At 45.6% G+C, this 25,043-nt stretch overlaps 1 protein-coding gene across 8 annotated transcripts in view; it reads right to left on the bottom strand.

Annotated features, from left to right (window-relative positions):
* Nucleotides 1-15,279: 15,279 nt before the first annotated feature.
* Nucleotides 15,280-25,043, bottom strand: part of TPX2 (TPX2 microtubule nucleation factor) — a 60,230-nt gene continuing 50,466 nt past the window's right edge. For 7 of the 8 annotated variants that reach the window (XM_086701929.1, XM_086701927.1, XM_086701930.1 and 4 more), the window contains 6 exons: nucleotides 23,683-23,778; nucleotides 22,233-22,409; nucleotides 21,653-21,799; nucleotides 18,557-18,668; nucleotides 17,666-17,853; nucleotides 15,280-16,101 (listed from right to left, as the gene is read on the bottom strand). In XM_086701929.1, coding sequence (XP_086558055.1) covers nucleotides 15,991-16,101; nucleotides 17,666-17,853; nucleotides 18,557-18,668; nucleotides 21,653-21,799; nucleotides 22,233-22,409; nucleotides 23,683-23,778 — 831 coding nt within the window. In that variant the 3' untranslated portion in view covers nucleotides 15,280-15,990. The remainder of the gene's footprint in view (nucleotides 16,102-17,665; nucleotides 17,854-18,556; nucleotides 18,669-21,652; nucleotides 21,800-22,232; nucleotides 22,410-23,682; nucleotides 23,779-25,043) is intronic. The other variant, XM_086701935.1, reaches the window with a different exon arrangement.

Genomic DNA, 25,043 nt, shown 5'->3' with positions numbered 1-25,043 from the left:
ATCTCTTACACCAGGGGCCATGCAGCTCGGACTGCCACCACCTGTCACTCTTGGCCCCCGTTCAGAGGACACGGCATTCTTCCCACAGACCGACAGGGGGGGGAGAGTAGTGTTGGGAGAAGCAGGAAGAGAAAAGGGAGGGGGGCATCTGGGGCCCTGAGGGAGCAGCCTTTTCCCAGGCCTTGCCTGGTGTCACCGGCTTGGACAGGATCAGGAAGGGGACCTGGCACACCAGGGGGTCTCGGGCGGGGCTGGAGGACAAGGCTATGCTCAGGTCGGGCCCTGGCTCTGCCCACCTGCGTGCCACGTCTCCTGGGGTTTCCCAGAAGCTGGTTAGAGCCATGCAGGCCTGGGGCTATTCACCCTGACCCCCCTGCCCAGCTCTGCGCCCATGATCCCTGCCCCTGGCATCCAGACCTACTTGGGGCATCTTTGGGTAAGAAATTGTCTCGGGGACATTTGTTCAATATGCCCATGGGCCTAAAAGCCTTTTCTTTTGAAGATATGTTTTTCTTGGGCTCCCCGGGAGACAGAGGCTGCCCCAAGCAGCAGTGCGAGACGGTCAGTGCTCAGGGCCACCCCACCAAGCAGATTCGTTCTCCCCCGAAGCCTGTTTGGAAGGAGGGGGCTGCTGGAGAGCCTTTTGCAAGGGTCCTCCAGTGCGGTGGTGACCTGGGGGCCACTCAGGCCCGAGATAATCAAGCTGAGATGGGATGAGGAGAGGTATCCAAAGAGTCTTCCATCATCCAGGGGCTGCCTGCCCAGAGCCTGTCTCTGAGGGGGACCTTGAGAACTGGCTGAGCTGAGTGTCCCGGAAATAGCCCTGGAGTGGGCGTCTGGGTTCAGGTCCTCGCTGTGGCGACCATCCTGTCCCTCCACCCGTGCTCTCCCATGTGGAGGAAACCACCCCTGCCCTTGGAGGGAGGGGGGCGGAAGTGACCAAAGCAAGCAGCACGTCTAAGCAAGGGGGAGATCACGGAGCGGTAAAAAAGATCGAGGATGCTGTGAACGAAATGATACGAAGCCATCTCCAAAATGGGGGGGGGGGGGGGCGCGATTAAAAAAGCCATGTGCAGGGGCGCCTGGGCGGCTCAGTCGGTTAAGCGTCCGACTTCAGCCAGGTCACGATCTCGCGGTCCGTGAGTTCGAGCCCCGCGTCGGGCTCTGGGCTGATGGCTCAGAGCCTGGAGCCTGTTTCCGATTCTGTGTCTCCCTCTCTCTCTGCCCCTCCCCCGTTCATGCTCTGTCTCTCTCTGTCCCAAAAATAAATAAAAACGTGGAAAAAAAATTAAAAAAAAAAAAACAAACAAAACAAACAAAAAAAAAAGCCATGTGCAGAATATGCTATCATCGGGGCAAAAGAGGGTGATCTCTATGATAACACACAAACTTTCACTGTATTCAGGTAAGAATGTCTTTGGGGCCGTAAGGAAGAAACGGGGGATCGGAGGTAGGAGGGAGACAACACTGCACACCCTTTCACTTTTTCTATTTGGACCGTGAAGTATGTGAACGGAATACCAGTCAAAATGAGTGATTTTTTTTTTTTTTTAAGGAAGCAAATGTTGGGGTTGTTGGCAGAAACTAATAAAGACCGAAGTTGGAGTTCCTTCTCCAGTCTTGGTGACTTTTGCCCTTCCTGGCCCACCTGTCCTCCGTGTCCCTCCTTCGAGGTCCAGGTGAAAGTCTGCCTCTTCTGGGAAGCAAAAATCCTCACGAACGCCTGTCTAGTACTCAGCAGTGTCCCACGGCCTTGTTCCCAGTGCTCTTGTAAAGATCCACTCGTGTGATATTCAGAACAACCCAATGAGCTAGGTACTATTCAGATGGGGAAACTGAGGCACGGAGCAGTTAAGTCGCTTATCCAAAGCCATATGGCTTGTCAGGGGCTGCATTAGGATCTGAACCCAGGAAAGGAGCTCTCTCTTTTTTTTTTTTTTTTTTTGAGGGCCTGCGGTTAGCTGTCTCCATGTTGTCTGAAAACTTCATCTTCGTAATCACTCTGTGGGGCACTTCCATCCTATTTCCTAGAATAGAAGACGGGGATCAAAAGAGTAACTTGCCCAAAGTCACTCTGCAAGGAGTGGAGCCAGAAATGTCCTTCCTTAAAGTCCAAAGTCCTCTTTCTTCCCTAAAACTTCTCCGGCCTGTGTCTTGCCCTCCTCTCCCTGCCAGGTATCCCCTTTGTGGTCTGATGGCGTCCTGAAGGTTGAAATGCTTCCTTTTAATTTTTTTTAATGTTTATTTATTTTTGAGAGAGAGAGAGAGAGAGAGAGAGAGAGAGGAAAAGGGGCAGAGAGAGAGGGAGACACAGAATCCGAAGCAGGCTCCAGGCTCTGGGCTGTCAGCACAGAGCCTGACGCGGGGCCCAAACTCACGAACCGTGAGATCATGACCCGAGCTGAAGTCAGACGCTTCACTGACTGAGCCACCCAGGCGCCCCCGAAATGCTTCCTCTCCATGTCTGTTATTGGGAGCCCCTGGCACCCTACTTGGTGGTTCCCACAGCATGTTCTGGTTTAGCTTGAAACGCTGGACGCTCCTGCTTTGGCCTCCTTCAGCTCCAGGCTGATCCCACCATTGACAGTCTGTGGGAGCCCCCCGAGGGCAGGGGCTTTATGGTGCTCACGTGTGTCCCCAGCACAAAGTGTACTTGCCAAGTCAGTGTTTGGTGAGTAAGTGACTGACTAGCAGGGCTCCGGACGGGGTCTGTGGGATCTCTCTAGTATGATGGCCCTTGCTGACATTCCCGTGTTACTAACTGGTTGTCGGTACTGATCAGTTACTGAGTCGGTGCACACTAAGTGCCAGGCCTGACTCTGCCAAGGGCTTTACGCAGCTCACTGGATCCTCACAAAGGACTCCAGGGCCAAGGATCAGGCCATTTTAAAGGTGCGAAAGCTGGGGGCGCCTGGGTGACTCCGTAGGTTAAGCGTCTGACTCTTGGTTTCCGCTCAGGTCACGATCTCACGGTTCGTGGTTTGGAGCCCCACGCTGGGCTCTGTGCTAACAGCTCGGAGAACCTGCTTGGGATTCTCTGTCTCCCTCTCTCTCTCTCTCTCTCTCTGCCCCTCCCCCACTCACGCTGGCTCTCTCGAAATAAACGTAAAAAAAAAAAAAAAAAAAAAAGATGCAGAAGCTGATGCCGAGAGAAGGTAAGGGACTCTTCCCAAAAGTCACACAGCCATTGAGTAGCTGCAAACTGTTCAGATTTGAATCCAGCACCACCTCCTGTCGAGACCAAAGTCCGAGCTGGGACAACATAAGCGGCTTTATTTGCTACATTTGTTACTGTTATGCTTCCCAAATAACTGGCCTCTCTTAAACTCTTGGTAAGAGGGTGAGGCCCCAGGGTAAGCAACTTTGTGACAACACATCTCCAGGGCAAGGGTTAGGAGCTCTGAGATCAGCCACTGAGGCTTGGACAAATGCAGTCACGTTTGAGCACCTCCCTCATAGGGGGAGGTATATACAGCCTGTAGAACACAGGGAGGAGACATTCTAAGTGCTGTATAAATGTCAGTTCTTCTATCCCCATTTCACAGATGTGACAGGAAAACTGAGTCACAGGGCAGACTCACAGAGTTCGGTTTGAACCATCTAAGCCAAGGCTCAGCGCATCACCTCTCTGCCCCATTGCCTCTCCCAGGGTGGCTGGGAGCTTTAGGGAGCACACGGTATATGTAGAGCGCTTGGCACAGTGCTGGCAGCGTGATAATGTTGTGGACGCCCCAGGTAGATGGCTCAGCTGTCCCTGCGGCTCCTCCACAGGCTCCTCCACAGTCCTTCCCCCGCTGGGATGAGAGGCTGGCCTGGTTCCGGGTCCGCGGGATTGCCTGCAGCTCGCCCAGGGTTAAGCTCAGCTCCGCCAGCTGTGCCCTGGGAGTCCCCGGGCTTCTTCTCATTTGCTCTCTTGCAGGCACAGGGGAGGGGTGCGGGGAAACCTCCCAGCCCAGCGGGGGGCTGCCAGAGACCCTGCCCACCCTTAAGAAGGGGCTTTCCCGGCCTGCACCAGCTGGGCTGCCGCCCTCTCTGCCTCTACAGGGGCAGGGCAGGAAGTGGGGCAATGCCAGGACCAATTAAACCCGCCAGGGGAATTAAGGTCAGCAGGATGCAATTATGCCTGTTGGATTTAACAAGGCCAGAAGGAAGGTTTCTCCAGCCAGAGTTCACGGCTCCTTAGGCCTCTTGCCCTGGATGGCTCTGCATTCCAGAAGCCTGGGCTCCCAGGCTCACCCATCCCTGGGAGAATTGCTTGGGAGTCGAGGGGTTAACTTCACCCGGGCACTGCTCCCCTGGCTCCTGGAAGGAAATTGACCCAGCCAAGAGGCTTTAAAAGGCCCTGCTCAGAGAAGACGTTTCCCAGCCTGACCCTCTCCCTGCCTGGCTGTGATGGAAAATCCAGGGAGTTGAGTAACCTTTCTGACTCCAAAGAGAACGGCCAATTCCCCTCCAACTTTCCTGTGGTCCTGACATGGGAGCCTCTCAGGGTGGTTTTCTCCTGCCCTCTCCCACCTCGGGCCCCTAAGCCTGGCACTCTGAGAGTACTTCTCAGGCCTCTGGGAGAGGCCTGGGTGAGGCTGTCCTTACAGCAGACTCTGTTCTTCCTTCTGAGGCTGATAAACAGCATCTATGGACACTCTGTGTGGCAGACTGAACAGAGATCCCTCTGGAAGCTCCAATGACACACTGATCCATCTCAAAACTATAGTTTCATTGCTAAGATTACATACTGAATGCTCTACTCTGTGGCAAAGACCAAAGTGGCCACTTTGGGAACACAGATGTTGAAGAATAGCTATAGAATCACCACATAGCACATTTTTAGTGAAAACTGATTGCAAAGTCATTCATGAAGTAGGATCCTTTTTTGTTGTTAAAAACATTTATTAAGAAAATGGCAGGGGCGCCTGGGTGGCTCAGTCGGTTGAGCGTCCAACTTCGGCTCAGGTCATGATCTCATGGTCTGTGGGTTCGAGCCCCGCGTTGGGCTCTGTGCTGACAGCTCGGAGCCTGGAGCCTGCTTCGGATTCTGTGTCTCCCTTTCTCTCTGCCTCTCCCCTGCTCATGCTCTCTCTTTCTCTCTCTCTCTCTCTCTGTCAAAAATAAATAAAACATTAAAAAAATTTAAGAAAAATAAAATGGCAAAATGTCTAGAGGGATGTAAGTATACATATTTAATAGGTATGGGAGTAGAGATGGTTTTCATTCTTGGGATTTTCCAAGTTTTTTTCGAAGTGACCATTGGTGACTCTAAACAGCTTAATAAATAATTTGAAACATATCAATATGGACACAGGTTTCTACAATTCAAGACAGAAAGGGGTATGAGCTGTATATGAGATAAAAAGACAACACAGGGGGCGCCTGGGTGGCGCAGTCGGTTAAGCGTCCGACTTCAGCCAGGTCACGATCTCGCGGTCCGTGAGTTCGAGCCCCGCGTCGGGCTCTGGGCTGATGGCTCAGAGTCTGGAGCCTGTTTCCGATTCTGTGTCTCCCTCTCTCTCTGCCCCTCCCCCCGTTCATGCTCTGTCTTTCTCTGTCCCAAAAATAAATAAACGTTGAAAAAAAAAAAATTAAAAAAAAAAAAAAGACAACACAGATTGGGACTGATGGTCAGGGAAGGCTTCTCAGTTGAAGGCCTGGCTCCAACAGGCTTTCAGTACCCAGGCTCTGGAGTTGGTTTTAGATGAAGCCACCTTAGCAGGGAGCCCCGGGACTCTGTCTCTACAACCAGCATGCGCACCCAAGTCCGAGAACCCCCAAGTCAGAGGACCCGCTTTGAGGAGCTCCTGAGAGAACGCCACTGGTGTAGCTGATGAGCTCTCAGAGGCCTCCAGAGTCTGGGCCATGCTTCTTAGCGCTGATGCAAGTGGGAAGCGTCTGGAGAGCTTTTACAACTCCCAAAGCCTGAGCCCCTCCTGAGTTCAGGTCAATTAAATCATAATATTGGGGAGGTGCAGCCCAGAATGTTGGTATTTTTTTAAATCTCCCCAGAATATTCTGATGTGCAGTCCGGGTTAAGAACCACTGCTTTGAGGCTCTCCCAGGACAAGAACTTCACCTCATTTCCTTGAAATGCCCTTACAAGTTAGGGTACAGGGGCACCTGGGTGGCTCAGTTGGTTGAGCATCCAACTCTTGATTTCAGCTCAGGTCATGATCTCACGGTCATGAGATCGAGCCCCGTGTTGGGTTCCTCCGTGCCAGGCGTGGAGCCTGCTTGGGAATCCCTCTCACTCTCCCTTTGTCTCTGCCCCTCCCCTGCTCTTGTGCACTTTCTCTCAAAATAAATAAACTTAAAAGACACACAGCTTCGGATACAATGGCGCACATGGCAGGCATTCTCTTCTGACTTTTTGTATGCACGGTGCCCCCTGTCCCAGTAACTGGGGCTCTGGGGGTCTGGATCCAGATCCAGCTCAGGACAGGGATCAGGTCAGTCAACTTTGTATCCCCAAGGATCTGGTACAAAAAGTGGTGCCATTGTTAATAGTAATAGCCACGAATATTTATTGTATATTTATCATGTGCCGTATTAATTCCTTTGATCTTCATAGCAACTTTATGAAGTAGATACTACTATCACTCCCATTTCCAAGAGGAAACTTGAGGCACAGAAGAGTAATTTACCCAAGGTATCGGAGACAGTGTTCCAGTGGTGCTGAAATTTAAACCCAAGCCATACGGCTCCAGGGCCCCCATGCTTAATTCCTTCCCGTATCACTAAATGCCCACAGAACAAAGAATTTGTGAGTGAGTGAGTGAGTGAAGAATGTTTGGACTATGTCTTCAGGTTGGTAGCCCAGGGCCTGACATTCGGTAGGTGCTCGGTAAGTGTTGAAGAGTAAATGTTCCCACTTTGGCGGGGGCCCTGGGACAATGGGAAACCTTCACTTTCTCGCTCTCCCCCATCTCAGCCCAACTCTGCAGCAATAAACAGCAAAGCCAAAAATAGCCATGTAATGACGTCAGAGGAACAAGGTCATCTGAAAATTACCCAGGGCCACTGGACACCTCCCTATAGGATCAAGTAGCAGGAGGGTACCCCAGGCTGGTGCAGCTGTTCCAAGAACAGGAAACGTCCCAGGAGCAGAGTTGGAAGCACCACTTCAGGAAGGCAGGGCCAGTGGGGGTGGGGGACAATTGCAGACACATAAAAGAGTAGAAGCGAGACCCAAGTACGGAGTACAGACCTGGGAGTTGAAAGTAATTCAACTTTGCACAGGAAGTCACTCCCACCACACGATCCCAGGAAATGGCTCAAAAAGCGGGGAATGCATGTTCTGTCCGGTTGCACAGGATGGCTTCCCGGCCTACCATTGTGCTATTTATAAAACTCCAGGTCCATTTGCTAAACTGGGTTCCCATAAGATCCAGGGGGTGCTTGGCAAGCTCTGAGTGACCGCTGTGAGAAGAGGGCCCTGCCTGGGATGGTGAGGGGGCGTCCAGACGAAGGATGGGGAGTGGGCCGGGGCAAAGCACCTCCCGGCAGCGGTCACTTGGCAGTTTGACCACCCTGGCCACCATTCTGTCCTGCTAAGGCTTGTGACTTAATTGACTGGCAGCTGCCACCTCCCTGACGGGAACCCAAGCATCCAGCACGGTCTGAGAAGATGCCTGCTGGGTGAAAGGGAGGAGGGGGCGCCTGCCTCCGGCCTCTGGGATGCTTAGCTGGAGGTTCCTGCGGCAAGTGCGAGAGCTGAGCGAGGGCTCCGGCCCAAGCTGCAGCCTTCATAAGACACTTGCTCCCAGGTCCTAAGTGAAGTTGCTGGCCCTGGAGGTTGACAGACACAATCTCTTCTTCACCCAGGGGGGTCTGGTCAAGTGTCACCCGATTCCAAAAAGAGCCAGGAGCTCCTGAGAATGTCCATCCTCTGCAGCTGGCTCTACTCAAGGGATGCAACCGGGGTGGTGCAGAGAGCACCCGGGGGCAGACAGACCCGGATCCACACTGCCACCTACTAGCAGTGTGACTTTGGGGACACTCCAACTTAAACTTGGAGCCTCAGTTTCCTCATCTGTCAAATGACTTGTTGGAAGGCCCTATGCACAAGCCTTCTGCTCTCCTTTATTCTGGTAATGGAGCCTTGGCTAAGGAGATAAATACCTACTCAACAAACTCAGCAGCTCTCCTATGTCACACGAACGGATTTCACAAACGTGTCGCCCCGAGGAGCTCCAGAGGGGAAGAGTGTTCTTGCCTTCCAGATCCCCTCTTGTTTGGCCTCAGCACTGAGGGTCACGGGAGAGAATGGCTACTGGCTCCTTGGCCCATAGGGACCTTTGAGTTGGGAAACCTGTTGTCTATCAGGACCTACAGGTCTCTCTCCCGGCACTTGTCCTCCCGCCTGGGAGTGCCTCAGTCCCCCGGAGGGGCCCCACATCCAGAGTCTGACTCAGGACGTCTGCAGAACGGCTAGAGAATTCACACGTCTAGTCCTGATGAGGCTGGTCTGCCGGTCCACAGACCACACCCTGAGGACCACTATCCCGGGGACAAGTCCCCCAGCCCAAGTTGCTGAGCTTCCGGCCTAATTCCTACCCATTTTCATGAGGCCTCCGAGTAATAGAAGCGTTCTGTGTGTGTGTGAGGAAAACGCAGAAACACTCAGACCCAGGTGTCAGTACAGCGGATGTTGCAAGGGAGGGAGCTGCACAAAAGGCAAAGCTGTTTAGTGAAGGGCAGTGGGTACCGGCAGCCCCTTCTGACGCTTGTGCCAGGTTTTCTATCGCTGCAGTAACAAATCACCACGAGAAAAAAGGCTAATGAGCAAATGAGAATCAGTGAGCCTACAGTGCAGACATCAACCTCCAGCCAGGAAGGGTGATTTCTACAGGCTCAACTCAAACCCCTCTCCTTTCTTGCCTGCACAAACTCCCATGGAGTCTCTCTCTGAGAGGTCTCCCTGCTCCCTTTGCTGGCTCTTAACCAGCAGCTGCTAGCCCTGTCCTGTCAGGTTGTTAGCTTTGGGTAAACAGCGGGGGCTTCTGGCAACCCCTGGTGACACATACCCACTGATAATTAATACTGAGCCTATGACTCCTGCATGGTCACACTGAGTCACATTGGCCAACAGGGATGAATAAGTGCCCAATGTGACAGTCACCATTGCTGCTCAGAGTGCCTTTGGGTCACGTTAAAACTGGGAGCAAACTGTCATCTGAAAAGCTGGAGGAAAGTCCTTTCTAGAAACATCATTCTAACTTCTATGATGAGGAGATTGAGCCTAGAGAATTCAAATGACATGCTCAAGGTCAGAAAGCCAGAAGCCACTCTCCCAATTCCTAATCTAGGACTTTTTCCACTAAATAATTTTGTGTTCTTCCTGAAGCCTGTGACAATTATCCCAAAACAATCCAAATCCCCTTGACCACGAACACTGTAAAAACTGAATTATGGTGGAGAGAAACAGAAGAGCAGCAAGGCAAGATCATTGGTTTCACTGTGATGTCCTTAAACTGCCTCAACAGAAAAACCACTACTGGCTATCCTCACATCTTGGAAAAGCCAAGGATGGGAGGGACTTCCTCGCAGTAGTCTGTAAGAATTCAGTGAACATTCTGTGCAGTCTTTAACCAGTTCCAAGGTCAAGAGAAACATCAGAAAATATGTGTGTGTGTCAGAGGACATTATTCAGGGATTAGTCCCCTGGAGTGATCTGGGCTAGATTTCCGCTTCCAGAACAACCCTTGGAAAGTCCTCAACAAGATAGCACACAGGTCTCCAACATACTTCATTGAAGTTCAAATGGCAATCCAGGGGCAGGAGAGCTCACTAGAGGTGCCCTTTTGCAGTGGTTGAGCAGGTGGCTATAGAAAAATATGAATATGAAAGTAGGTCTGGTGTGGTTAAAACAGACAGCCTGTTAAAAATTCTGAAAATACTCAAGCTGAAAGAGCCTTACTGATCTTTCCAGTTCAATCTCCGCCTTTGACAGATGTGGAAACTGAAGTCCAGAAAAGGAGAGTGACTTATTACAAATCACCCAGCATGTCAACAACAGAAGTGAGATTATATTCCCCGCTCTTACTCTTCCCAAAAGACACATCACAGCCCCAGGTAGAGTCACTTAAGACAAAGGGTATTCTCCTCTCAAATCTGATCTCACAGGCTTGGAGATACCAATTAACTTTGTAAGTCTGTCTGCAAATGTAGAGTTTTAAGACTTTAAAATAACATAATGAGAGTTGTCTCCAGAAAGGCTTTGCCAAAGGCCAGTAAACTTTTTCTCTGGGCATGAGTGCCAGTAACATTGACATCACCTCAGCCAAAAAAAGCTTTCCATTTTGCAAATGCGTATGCCAGAATAATGCCATTAAGTATGCTTTGGAGAGGGGTTTGTTATTTCCTTTTAATATTTTAATTACACAGCTTGAAAATGGTTTGAAACAGCCATTTCAAGTTTAGAGCCAGACATGATACATTGGAAGCACAAACAAATCTGTCCTATAAATAGACTCTAGGAAAATCCTTTGCAAAACAAGCATTTTCAACGGGGGAGAAGCAAACTCAAAACAATGTAACAAAAGTGACTGTTAAAATTGGCATTTACAAAGTATGCAGTAATACGGAAATATATTTGAGTTACTACTATGCTAAGTGAAAAACAGAATGAATATATATGTATATATCCTTCAATGTAGAGAAACAGACTAAAGTTTTATAGAAGAAAAAAAAAAACCATTATACAAAGAAGCACCAGTGCTCAAGGTGGGTCATAGATTTTTTTTCTTTTCTCCTATTACCAGGTATTTTCTGAATGGTATATAATTAATAATAAACCCCACCTTAAAAACTGAAAAAATAATTATAAAACCCACTCAAGATTTTCTGCATAGAGCAAATTCAGTCACTTTGGAGTCACTTAGCAGGTTATCTCTAGGACACTGACTGGTGTGTGTATGTGAGCTCCGAGGGGGAGCATGTCCGTGTCAGGCTAGAGACTTTTCAGCTCTTCTTACCACGAAGCAAGCTTGAACAATGCTGCCCCAAACTGCTTTCATGTTACAAGTTATGACCAATGACTCTATTTTGCACCTTGACCCACTTGAAAACTAGATCTCCCACCCCTGCTCCTGAAAGAAAACCTGGTAATAGCTTTGTGCCAAAACAGACCAAGCAACGGCACTTGGCCACAAATCTTAGCACACTCACATACTCGCCTGGGATGTTCTGGGATACCAGTCCCGTAACTGCATGGGTCTCAGCACAGCAGACAGGCCAGGTTTTTATTCCTTTCTGGCTAATAAAGTTTTAAGGGAAAGGGAGAGGGTAATGGATGCCTTCAGGTCAAGGTTAGGCTGGTGAAATATTCCTGATAAAACCCAGTGTTTTCTAAGGCTTTTTCCCTACCCCTCCAACTATGGTTTCTCTGGGTGAAAAGTCAGCATCTGCCAAAACCCTTTCAGGAAGCTGATACCCTCAGCACATAAGAGCCCTGCTTTGACCTGAGCCCCATGTCTTACTCTCTTGCAAGGAAGAAAATGACAAATACCATGAAACATTTTCAATGTCAGTAACCTTCTCTACAGCACTAGAAAATAGAGCGGGTATGCAAGAAGACTAAGGAAACAGGGGAAAAGTATGTTTTGTCCCCAGGCTTCTTTTTGGTAGCAACCACACTGGCTTCAGCTGGATAACAAATTGTCCTGGAATTCTTGGCGTTGGTGCAAACATGTCAGCTCCCTGGTTACGCCTTCGTCACCACTCAAAGTACCACACGCTTTAACCTTCCTGCTCTTTCCATAGGCCTGGGTTTGTCCCGTATCCAGGAAACTTTATATGTTGTCTAAACTGAGCATCCCAGCAGGCTGCAAGGCAGATGGCAGCTCAGGACTCAGAATGTTGACTGATTCCTACCTGGATCCACACCACCGCGCTGTAACTCAGCCTCTGCCTGTGCAGAAATAGGAGCCCGGCCACGTGGCTGACAGCTTTTTTAACTGCTACTCTCAGCAGTGAGGAACCTCCTCAGCAGACAAAACTCAGAAGGAAACTGAAAAGGCAGCAATGTCAAGATTTATCAAAGGGGATACACAGGTTTAACCAGATACTCAAGCCAAGAAGCCCCCCCAGGCTCAGCTAAGCCTGAAGGAAGTAATAGACCAGGTGTTGCTGACCTCTCTTTGGGTCCTTGGGACCTCAGGTCACTAGCCTAGGATATCATGCAGAGGACCTAGACCCCCACTACAGGTCAACCCCCATGTCATTAGATTCTCCTAAGAGGCTTCATACTCCAGTCTGAGAGGAAGCCAAGCAGACATGCCCACGTTAGCACCTGAACCACATCATTCAATCCAGAACACAAATGAAGAGAGCAAGGTACAGAGTGTAGAAAAGCAGGACGCTATTTGCATAAAAATAAAAGGAGAGAGGAGATAGAAATATGCATATGGTGATGCGATCTCTGCAAAGGAGCACACCTGGCAGCACGATCTCTGAGGGAACCGAGCAGCTGGGAGAAAAGCGGAGAATTTTACCTTTGTAGCTTTTGAATTTTGCACCATGTGAACGTATAATGTTTCAAAGGACAAATTAAAACTAAAAACAAATGCAGAATGCTATAATCTTCTTGTTACAAAAAAAGAAAAATGCTCTAGAAATCTGTGTACATAAAAACATTCTAGAAGAATATGCAACTGTTGTCAGTGAGGTACTCCTGGAAAATGAGAGTAGGGAAATAAGGAGACTTGCATGGTTTATTTTATATGGTTTGCATTTTAATTGTTTCCAAAAGACATTCGACTTTGGCAATTTTTACTTAAAAAAGAAAAAGAAAGAAAGATGTTTAAGAACTGCAATCTCACCTCAAAAAGCAGTGTCTAAACTCCCCCTTTTTGTGTCTGGCGTTACTGAGTCCCATCTTATCTTGTGTTACGATGCCTTGTGCATGGGTCTCATCTCCTTTAAACTCTGGGGCAGCTGCAACTGTAGCCAGTCTACCACTCAAGCTCCACTTTCCAGGGATAAAGAACCGGTAAGGAATAAAACGGCAGTCAAGACGGCAACACAACAATCACACAAGGACAAAGCGACCAACCAAAGTAAGAGTGAACAGTAATCTTACAAGTATGTTAATGAGCCCAGGACTATTAGCAATGGGAAACCATGACCAAGTCAAAATAACATTGAAAACAGAGTCCTTCCCAGAAATTGTGGGAATTCTAACAATCTGCCTGTGTGCATGAGCTAGGAGATTTGCGAAACTGCCAAGCAAAGTGTGACAGCCAGATTTCTCAGTAAAACTCAGTAAATTCCTATCAGAGGACATGTTCTTTGTTTAGGAAAATCTCAGAATGACCTCTGAATGTTGAAAGAGAAGCTCCCTCTAGAATATGGCCTGAAGGGATAAAGAACTAGACTTTCTCTGTAAGATAGAAGTGGAGATTTTGAGCTTTGGAGGAAATGGGAAGCTGTATTAGAAATGAAGGTCATGTGAGGTGGTCCAGAGAGAACTCAACACTAGGCGGACCGTGCTGAGAAGTAGACAGCCACTGGGAAGCTGGGGAATTCTGGGAAGCAGGAGGCAATGGATGTCTGTGTCTCAATTTTAAGCTATTTGCTCTAAAGTACTATAATCCCGCTCTGTTACCTCTACAGACTGTCACACATTACTACCCCGAAATGGGCGTGTCTGGGTGGGATCATCCAGACTGGGGCGTATGGGGTAGAAGGCTCCCCGAAGGTCCATAACTGTCACTAACCCTCTTTCCAGACCCTCAGCTTGAGGGCTGGATTTATTCTCGTACCTGAAAAAAAACAAAAAAAAATGGGCAAAATATATTAAAAAACTGATACCAGATGGAAATATATGAATGATTGTGAACGGTCAAAAAACTACTGATACATGAGAGGGGGGAAAGCTACAGAGGACAGACAGACACAGAGGGGACCAAGAGATGAACAGAAGGAGAAATACCGTAACAAGAGGGGACCAGAAAAAATGAAAACCCTCCAGGGATCCACAAGAGATATGAGGACCGCGGTAGAACTGGATTTCTCACAGGACAAAGGATGGAGAACTTGGTCTCTGGGGCCCTCCTTAATGACCCTCTTTCTCTCATTCCACGTCCAATCTGTCAGCAGATTGCCAGTTACAACTTCCAAGATACACTCAGAACCCAACCGTTTCTCACCACCTCCACTGCTACCACCTAGCCCAACCTCCTATTAGCTCTCACCGTCTTGTTTCCACCCTCACATGCCCCCCAGTCTACTTTCCACACAGCAGAGAAACATTTACCATGTGACAGAAGAGAAGACAGCAACTTGCTTATGGTCTGTCTGCCTTCCTAAGAGGTAAGCTCCATGAAGGCAAGTTCTTCTATTTCTGTTCAATGCTGCATTCCCGGAGACTGAGCAGTCCCAAGGTATGTACAGTTAGCACCAAATAAATATTTACTAAATGAATTACAGAAGTCATTATGGAGCTGCATACTCAACTTCTGGGAAATGAGTAGAGGAACTGTATTTTGCATCAGTTTGTGGGTCTTCAGGAGGCTTAGGGATCTGCAAATCACGTCTTGGCTTTGTCATCAATTCATCCATCACTGAATCTACAATGACCTGTTCATAATGTTCACTGAATGAATAAACAAAAGGAATATAAAATAGGTTTACTGTCTTCCTGGTGCCTAGGACTGGCCTGGGGCAGAATATGGATGCTTTTATATTCCTTAGCACAGGAGTAGATAACTAGTAGAGTTCATAAATAGTATCAAGTCTAAAAGAAAATACACTACCTAACAAGGACCTAGTGAATTCTGTGCCAGCTACAAAAAATACAGAGATGACGAAGGTAATTTTTGTCTTTGAGGACTAAGAAAATTTTAGGTATCTGGGTCTCTACTAGTTTGTGAACAAGTACAAGAAACTGTTCTACTAGAGAAATATACAAGAAGCATTTGGGTGGAAGGAAGTGATCATCCTTACCTGAGAAGGTCAGGTGGTCAAGGAAGGATTTATGAAGATTTTACTTGAGTCTTATAAGGAAGTTTACCAGACAAGAAAAGGCACATTTAGGGAAGAAGGCACAGGACTGTCTGAAGGCATAATAACAAACATGAGTGCCTTCCAGAGTGGTTCCTGGGAGGCAGTTAACAAAATATGGAAGGACAGAAAAAAGTTACAAAGCCTTTTCCTCTAAGAACGGAGCCTGTGCTTTTCAAAGTTCCAAGGTTCCTGGACCTTCTTCCTCTCAAAGTACTCATTTCCCCAGTAAGGTGTGACCTCCAAAGGGGCTTGACAGAATTAAAAACATCCAGTGACAAAATCAGGGAAGGGAAGACAAACATATTTATTCTACTCCAGTTTATTGGAGGACTTCAAACGTGTCCTGCACAGCATTCCCTGTTATTATCAGCACTGATGAGGGAAGAACGTGCCTTAACAGCAGTCCTGTCCCAAAGCATGCCGATGGCTGCCACGAGGTTCCCTGTCAGTCCATGCAGTCTTCTTCATGGTTGTGTCATTGAGGCTTCTACCCTCGTAGTGACGGGTTCTGTAACACTAGATTCATTTTGTGCAGAGAAGAGGAAAGAACCTGACATACTCGTTGTTCCTCAGGTAAGCCATGACTTAAATCCTACCTTAATATTTAACTATCTTTATTTTCTGATTAAAATAGAAAAAAGGGGGAGGGGGGCAAAGAAGCAATAGAAATTATACTGTGCTGATACAGAGACTTTAAAGTCTAGTCAGAGTTAAGACTCCTATTAAAGGTCTACTGATGGTTCACAGGAAATAACTACATGGGGTCAGAGCGTGACATGCATGAGTTGAGTCTCATTATTAGTTTCAATAATGTAGGAAAACAATTCTCAACAAAACTGGAGTCCACACTTGTCAGGTATGCTCTGTTTGGTATGGGCAGGTAAAAGTCTGGAGAAATGGATTCTCTTCATGCCCTGTGGCAAGGAAAGAAGGCTCCTGGTTTGATGAAAAGAGCAGCTTCTGTTCCCAGGTGGTGTCTGCAGCTCACAGCTGAAGTTAGCAGTGGAATCGAGTGGAGAACTTGGGAGAAACGGGCACAGTCAGAGGCTGGTCACTTGACTTTACTTCCACACCCTGGTACTTGCGTATTGGATTTGCCTTGTGCACCTGCAGAGTGAGGAAAGATAAAGTTACCAGTGATAAGGATGTTACAGAACTATGCTTATAGTTGTTTTTATTTTTCCTTCTTGAGAAAATGCTTGTATAATCTTACAGATGCAAGTCAAAGAGGGGAAAAAAGAAGGCAACACAGCATAATGGAAAAGCACATGTGCTTTGGAGCCCAAGCAAGTTTTGTTCAGGTCCTGCTGGGTCTCTCAGCTTGCACTAAAGAACATCAAGTCTATCTCCAGCTTGGCTGTCTATTACTCAGGTGTTAACAGGGCTGCACACAATTGCAGCAGAGAAGAGATACCCGTTAAGAACCTGCCAAGGTACAATCTTAAGCTTACTCAGTCTTAATATTCACCAAAACCATGGACAAAAAACAAACAAACCAATAACCAGGAAGGGTTGCTGGGAGAAGGCCATCTCCCCTCCTGGATAGTCTAAAATCAATCTTGAATTAAGTCAGGTTAGTCGAGAGAACATTGACTGAACTGTGCTTTAGGATGCTGACATCAGCCTATACTGAGAATCGCTGTAACACCTCTAAGATAAGCACAAACACAAGAGGCAGTACCAAGTGTTGAGAAAAAAACCAAAGAATTGGAAAAAAGGCTGTGTTTTGTGTGTATTTCTAGAGCAGGGACTGTATGGTTTTTCATCCAATCAGCAAATGGCAGCTTAAATTTTGCCAAAGAGCTAGTCCCTTTAATAACTTGTCCCTAGAGACTTCCTGAAGCCAAAGTCCTCTCTGCCAACAGCTGTATCAGCAGCTGGCCTAGCATTTTTAGGCAAAACCTCAACAACTTATATATTTCTATATTCTTCCTTTTATTAATCATATGAAGTTCCATCTGAAACTCTTCTTCCTCATTAATGCAGTGAATGCCGCTTGCTGCCCCTCCTAGTGAAAAAGTCCTGTGAATTAAGCTTTCTTTCTGAATAACTTAATATTTAAATCATTATGTTAGTGTTAACATGGAGGGTCACATGGACCAACATGTGCTATGACCCCAAGGAATTTGAGTCCAGTATTAAGAGGAAAATGAAAATACAGTTGCCACATTATTCCCGTCCTTCCCTACCTATGTATTCTTGTCTAATTATAAAACCACATTGATTTTCTTAAGTCTAAAGGGAATAATAAAAATGAATAAATAGACAGTCCTAGAAATGCATCACTGTGCATGTTACACTACATGATATCCTCCTTATGAAGACCCTTGGAGGAAATTCTGTCTGAATTCAGTATCAAGAATAAATGTATTTTTTTAACAACTAGCACATTATATCTCATGAACAGTGAGTTTTGTAACCAACAAGTTGGTTCCTAAAAAGGGCCAAAATTATGGCTCAAACTTCGATACATGGATCACAATGTGCACACCTTTAGCACTGTTCACATCACAACTTAGTCACCATTCTTGGTTTGTGTGATTTCCTGCTTTCACTCTTCTTTTATGTGTCCTTGTAGGCCACCCTAGATTCTTCCTGGAACAAGGCAAGGTACAGATAACACAAAACAGGGACAACTGTGGGTTAGTGAGTGCTCGTGCTGCTCAATTACCAGTTCTTTCCGTAGCCTGGCCAGCTCCTCCCTCTGCTGCTCTTCCTCCTGGTGCCTGGCCTCCTCCAACTGCTGGACTTTCTGAGCTTCTACCTCAGCCATTCTCTTCTCCAGCTCCTGCCGCTCCTTGGCTCTCTTCTCGGTGGCCAGCTGAAAAGGTTCCTGAACTAGAGAACCAGAAAGGCCCTCTGAGTACAGAAACAGAGAGAATATTGGTGCACAAGCAGAACCTGCATAAACTTAGCCTGCAAGGATGCAGCAAGTGGTACTGACATGCAAGGCAACAGAAAGGCTAAGCTCAAGGGAAGCCCTGTTAGCAGGAAGGTGGAGTAAACCACATATAAAAAGTCCTAGAATCTGGAAAAAAGTCCTAACAGTCGGAAAACCTCTTGGAAACCACCTATTAGGAGAAAAGCAAGACTTATACAGATGAAACAGCTTGCTCAAAACTATATAGTGATTCTGAGACAGATGTAGGAGGAGAATCCAATTTTCTGACACCCTACCCAGTGCAAAGGAATTAAATGTTTTATATCCAAGGCTTGCTTCATGGTGAACTCCAGAAAGAAATCCTGGACCTTCCTCCCTCACTTACGACTCTTTGGATGAGTAAAGCCTATTGTAAAACAGTAGAGCTGCTGTTGAAAATGCCAGCTGCCTCTTCCCAGGCTCTTGTTCTATGAATTTGACCCCAATACATTCTGCAAACTCAACACAGCTGATGTGTTCAACAAAGACAAAAAAACTACTCTAAAAGGAGAACAACTAGATCCTCTACTAGGCAAAGGCTTCTGGTTGACACAGCTGATACTGACATAACTGAATCCCAACATCCTCCCTGGGAAGTCTGACAATTCTACCCTGATCCCCCAAGAGTACATATACTACTACCAGCAACGGATTTCTTTTCTTTCTTGGGAACAAAGGGCTCCTGGGAGATGACGGTGTTTGGACGAGCCTTGAAGCATGCTGCTTCTTTCTGCTGTTTCAGTTCTTCCTCCAGCTATAAGAAAGAGAGTCTATTAGATAAGCAACAACACAACTCTCCATGACTACCTCCTCAATGATTCAAGCATTAATGTTTCTAAACTGCTTCATCTAAATGAAGATAGCAGATGGCTTCATCCAAACCTGTTAAAACCCTCTTTATAGGGGTGCCTGGGTGGCTCAGTCAGTTGAGCGTCTCTTGATTTCGGCTCAGGTTATGATCTCACACTTTGTGAGATCAAGCCCTGTGTTGCGTTCTGCACTGGCAACGGGAAGCCCGCTTGGGATTCTCGCTCTCCCTCTCAAAATAAATAAATAAACTTTAAAAACAAAAAACAACCCTTTACAATGAGTTGATCAGACTAACAACCTCTGAATCCAATGAGAACTAGAAAGTATCTTTAAGGTACTTTTAAGGCCTATCTGAACATCACAAAAATAAACACGTAGATATTATATACCCTTGGATGTGATCACCTATAAAGTATTCTTCCTTTCAACCCCCCAAAGAATCTAACTAGAATTTAATCAAGCCTCTAGATCTAACTACTCATTTATAGGAAATACAGAAGAGGTGACTGTCCGGCTAGCTCAGTCGGTAGAGCATGAGACTCTTAATCTCAGAAGAGGGCACTTGCGTGGCTCAGTCAGTTGAGTATCTGGCTCTTGATATCAGCTGAGGTCATGATCTCACAGTTCGTGGGATCGAGCCCTGAGTCAGGCTCTGTACTGACAGCATGGAGCCTACTTGGGATTCTCTCTCCCTCTCTGCCCCTACTCCCCCCCACAACATAAATAAAGTAAACAACAACAACAACAAAAGAAACATAGAAGATACAGGAACGTATTAAAGACCATCATGGGAATGCAATGACCAAAATCTGGATTGTGGAAAACTTATAAGACAAATCCCGTTTATTCCACAAGTAATATATAAGTAGAGAAGCCTATAGAGAAAAAGGGATTTAGAGATTCATCAAACAAATCCATTATGTAGACCTTATTTGGACCCTGATTTGAACAATTCAACTGTCTAAAACAATTATGAGAGATGTGGGGTTATAAGAACACTATTTGTCACTATTAAGGGATTACTGTTAATCTTTTTAAAAATATACTTATGTTTGTAAAGATACATACTGAAGTATATTTACTTGCTGTTTGTGAATGAAATGCGGTGATATCTAGAATTGGCTTCAAATTAATCTTTTGTTGGTAGAAATACCCAGTGTAGAGGTAAGTAGGTAGAAATATAGATGAAATAAGATTTTCCATGTTTTGATCATTATAGAACCACACGACAGGTTCATGGAAGATCATTATGCTATTTTCTCTACTTCTGTGTATGTCTGAAAAACTTAAAAAAAACCTTTTTTTTATTATAGTAAATGCCACACACAGACATTTTGTGTCGTGGTCCTTGAAAGAGAGATTCACTACTACTTCCAAAACAACAGTCCTAAGTTTTCCTAGGGAACAACACCGACAACGGACGTATGTGCAGTCATATAAGCAATCACATCTCTTGAGCTTCAAGAGGGGTGACTTCCTAAAAAGATTAGCCCAGAGATCCTTTTGGACAGAGTCCAGGATAAATCATGATATAAAAACAGTGACAAACTTAGGGATTCAGGGGAATTGTTTTCCAATAGGGCAGCATTAGATCCCAATTATAACAGCCAACAATCAATTAATTGTTTTTAATCACCTGCCATCTACAAAGAGCAAATAGCATACTATGTTGAGGAAACAGCATATCATATTAAGGATCTATTTTCACCATACCGATTCTTATCAAAGCACCAACAGAAAGGAGTGAACAAGTAGTGAACAAGTCTAATAGATGGAATAGAGGAGATCTTAAAGAAACTCCTGATGCAAAAAAAAGCCTGATGGTTCTCATTCTCCAGATGATCACTTGGAGCAGAGATCAGCAAACTTCAGCCTACAGGCTAAATCTAGTTTGTAACCGCTTTTTGTACAGCCCTTGAATTAAGACTGGTTTTTGGGGCGCCTGGGTGGCGCAGTCGGTTAAGCGTCTGACTTCAGCCAGGTCACGATCTCGCGGTCCGTGAGTTCGAGCCCCGCGTCAGGCTCTGGGCTGATGGCTCAGAGCCTGGAGCCTGTTTCCGATTCTGTGTCTCCCTCTCTCTCTGACCCTCCCCCGTTCATGCTCTGTCTCTCTCTGTCCCAAAAATAAATAAACGTTGAAAAAAAAAAAGACTGGTTTTTACATTTTCAGAGGGTTGAGACAGACACACAGACACACAGACACACAGACACACAGACACACACACACACACACACCATATGCAACCTACAACATCTAAAATATTCACTATCCGAATTTGGGGCACTTGGGTGGCTCAGCTGGTTCAAAGTCCAACTTTGGCTCAGGGAATGATCTCACGGTTCATGGGTTCAAGCCCTGCACCAGGTTCTGTGCTGACAGCTCAGAGCCTAGAGCCTGCTTTGGATTCTGTGTCTCCCTCTCTTTCTGCCCCTCTGTCTCTCGCACTCTATCTCTCTCTCACTCTCAAATATAAAGACACATTAAAAAAAATAATAATAGGGGCGCCTGGGTGGCGCAGTCGGTTAAGCGTCCGACTTCAGCCAGGTCACGATCTTGCGGTCCGTGAGTTCGAGCCCCGCGTCGGGCTCTGGGCTGATGGCTCAGAGCCTGGAGCCTGTTTCCGATTCTCTGTCTCCCTCTCTCTCTGACCCTCCCCCGTTCATGCTCTGTCTCTCCCTGTCCCAAAAATAAATAAACGTTGAAAAAAAAAATTAAAAAAAAAAAAATAATAATAATACTAAAAATAAAAAAGTATTTACTATCTGGTCTTTTACAGTAAAAGGCTACTGACCTCTGATTTAGAGTAAGAGCCCCTGAAATAATTCAGGATGTTAGCTCCCAAATGAATTTCAATGTAGTGGGTCTATGTATTCTAACCAACCAACAACGAAGCAATGAACATTTTGGCTGCTCTTCCCATCTCCCACCTGGTGCTTCCAAGTCTGTGCCTTCAGAGCACCTCTTCTGTCAGTCTCCAAGCAGAAAGGCTCAATCTGAGTTGTGTTCTTCACCTTCTTCTCTGGCAGGTTAATAGTGTCAAAATGAGGCAAAGGAAGTGCTTTGAACTTGGGCACCTAATAGAAAGGAACACATAAGATTTAAAATCCTAAGGTCTCTCTAGCTAGAAAGCAAGAACTGCTCCAGAATATTTGAATGAATCTGAAAAATAGGAAAGGACGGTTTTCAAAGCAGTATGGTATGAACAGCAGAAAGAGTAATGGGCTCAAAAGAGCCCATTAGGGCTCTAAGTTATTCTAGAATAACCTAGGAGAATCTAGGTTATTCTCCTAATATTCTCCCAATAACTGGTAGCACAATCATGGGCAAGTCACTTAATCTCCTTGTGGCAGAAGGGTTATTAAAAACTTGCCCTATTTGTACTTCATAAGGTTCTTAGAGGGATCAAAGGAAGTCAGTGATTTTATAGTTAAAAGTGCAACATAAAAGATTATCTTTGACAGATGAAAGGACAGTATTATGTTACTTGCAGAAAATGGAAACACCTACCTCCCCTTTCTGCAGTTCTTTTATTTTCTTCTCCTTCTGTAACTGACGTTCTTTGTCTCGAGAATCAAAAGAGAAAGGGCATATTTCCACAGTTCTTGCTTCTGGGATTTGGGGCTTAAAAGGTACCCCATAATGTGGCACAGGTTGAGCTCTTATCACCACCGGCTCCTCCTCTTCCTAAGGGAAAAACTAGTTTAGACACAAGCTCTCTCTCACCTCCTCAGAATACAGAGTCAGAAAACACTACATGAGAGAAGAGGCATTAATTAAGGCAAGTCACTCAACCCCCTAGGTTACCTCGCTTCTTTTTTTTCTTCATTTTTTTTTTTTTTTAACATTTATTTATTTTTGAGAGACAGAGAGAGGCAGAGCATGACCAGGGAGGGGGAGAGAGACAGAGACACACAGAATCCGAAGGAGGCTCCAGGCTCTGAGCTGTTTGTTAGCACAGAGCCCGACACAGGGCCCAAACTCACGAACTGCAAGACCATGACCTGAGCCGAAGTCGGACACTCAACCGACTGAGCCACCCAGTTGCCCCACCTCGCTTCCTTTTCTATCAAAAGAGGGATAATACCTAAGTTACCTACCACTTCTCAGGGGTGAGACCGGTGTGGAAACATTTGATGAAGGACTAACACAATTACTACTCTTAAAGGATCTCACGTTTTTACAAAGGAAGGTTGTAAAAATGAAATGAGATCAAACAGCGTGAACAAAATGGAGAACAGAAGAGAGGTACTAACCAAGCATATACCTTGGCCTCTTCTTTGACCCAGCCTCCAGACTCCACTAAAACATGTGACTGGGAGTTAATGGTTGCCAAACCCAGAATAGGACCAAGTAAGTTGTTTGGGTTCAAGCTGGTAACATAAGATTACTGTGTATTTTAGTTTCAAATGAACCTATAAAAAGGCTTATGCTTGAGATCTGCTATAAAATTACCCTAACTCTGGATATTTATAGATAAAATGGGAGATGTAACAAGAAACTAGCCTGATCAATGACAGTTCACGTATTCCAATTTCATGAACCATCATCACCACACAGTAAGTAACCTTAACAACCCTTGGGTTGGTGGAGATTGGATAGGGCGGATGTAACTGCTTAGTGTGAATTTTAAAAGTCCCTCGCTGAATGGTGACAATAGCTCAGGCAAAATAAAATACAAGGCTTGGCAAATTTTGATTCAAGTTATGACAGGCTGATTTTCAATGCTATAGAAAAGGACAAGCCTCCAATAAGTTGCAACCAGTTACTACTGAAAGCCGCAAGATTCATACCCTTACCAACTACTTTGCTCTAGAGGGGGAGCAAAAAAGATGATCTGCCACTGTTAAAGACAACTCCAGATAAGAGTGACTGCCTTTGAATTCTATTACGTTTAAGAAAGAGCAATGCTTAGATGGATGGTGCAGAAGGAAGAAAAACCCTCCATCCCAGGAGTCACCTCATCTTCTTTGGTGGGCATTCGGATCCTGTTCTTCAATGCAAAGGCTGGTGACTTGGGGACAGTGATTGGAAGTACTTTCTTTTCAGGAACACCCTGCAAGGAGTAAGCAATTCAATTAGACATCCCAGAATAATATCTACTATGCTGTGTGAGAAGATTAAATCCCTTTCTTAAAGGGGAATTCATAGACCAGGAATCAAACAAAGGCTAGTATGATGTTGCTGTCTACCCAAGTAAGACAAAAGCATACTGGAACACAGTGGCACTCCAAAGGTGGCCTAAAATAATATAAAAAACATATTATATGTTATATAAAAAATATAACAATAAAAAAATTTTTTTTAATTCTTTTTTAAATTGCAGTAAAGCCACACAAAAGTATATCATACAGCCATGAAAAAGAAATAAATCTGTTCCTGACATATTACAGTGTTCATAATGTTGAGAAGAGAGGAGGGACAGGTTGCTGAAATAGAGAATATTATTTTTTTTAATATATTATTTTTTCTTTTAAAAATATATAGAAGTTAAGCATAAAAAACAAAATCTGGGAAGAACAACTGTTAACTCACACATCTCTTTGGGAGTGGATTAAGAGAGGCAATGAATTTTCTATATTGCATAATTCTTTTTTTAAAATCCTTATTTATTTTCAAGAGAGAGAGAGCATGAGCAGGGGAGCAACAGAGAGAGAGGGAGACACAGAATCTGAAGCAGACTCCAGGCTCTGAGCTGTCAGCACAGAGCCCGACACAGGACTGGAACTCACGGACTGCAAGATCATGACCTGAGCTGAAGTCGGACGCTGAACCGACTATAAACCCCAATATTCCGTAATTCTAAATATTCAACTACTTTGAGGATTTTTCCCTTCAAGATTCCAAAACACTGCCAACATTTCAAGTCTTTGCACACTGAATTATATGTACCATACTTTGCACATCATTCAAAACTAACATGTTTTAGAAAGTTGTTTCATAAGCATTTTCTAATTCTCACAGAATTTATACTCTATCGCAAATCTGGCAATTAATCCTAACTACAAAATGGTATCTCTTGGTCTCTTTTTTTAATGTTTATTAATTATTTTTTGAGAGAAAGAGAGAGAGAGAAAGCGAGCGCATGAGTGGGGAAGGGGCAGAGAGAAATCGGGACAGAGGATTTCTCCACGCTGCAGAGAGCCAATGTGGGTCTCAAACTCATGAATCATAATATCATGACCCACGCTTCTCTCTTGGTCTTTTTTTTTAATGAAGTGGCCTTTTAATGAAGACCAGATCAATTGAAAAAATAATCAAGGGGTGCCTGGGTAGCTCAACTGGTTAAGCGTCCGACTCTTGATTTTGGCTCAGGTTATG

Source organism: Puma concolor, chromosome A3, assembly GCF_028749965.1.
Source record: "Puma concolor isolate L17-30 chromosome A3, mPumCon1.1.hap2, whole genome shotgun sequence".
NCBI classification, from domain to species: domain Eukaryota; kingdom Metazoa; phylum Chordata; class Mammalia; order Carnivora; family Felidae; genus Puma; species Puma concolor.
Note: the sequence above shows the minus strand (reverse complement) of the source record. Positions and strands in the feature narration are given on the sequence as shown.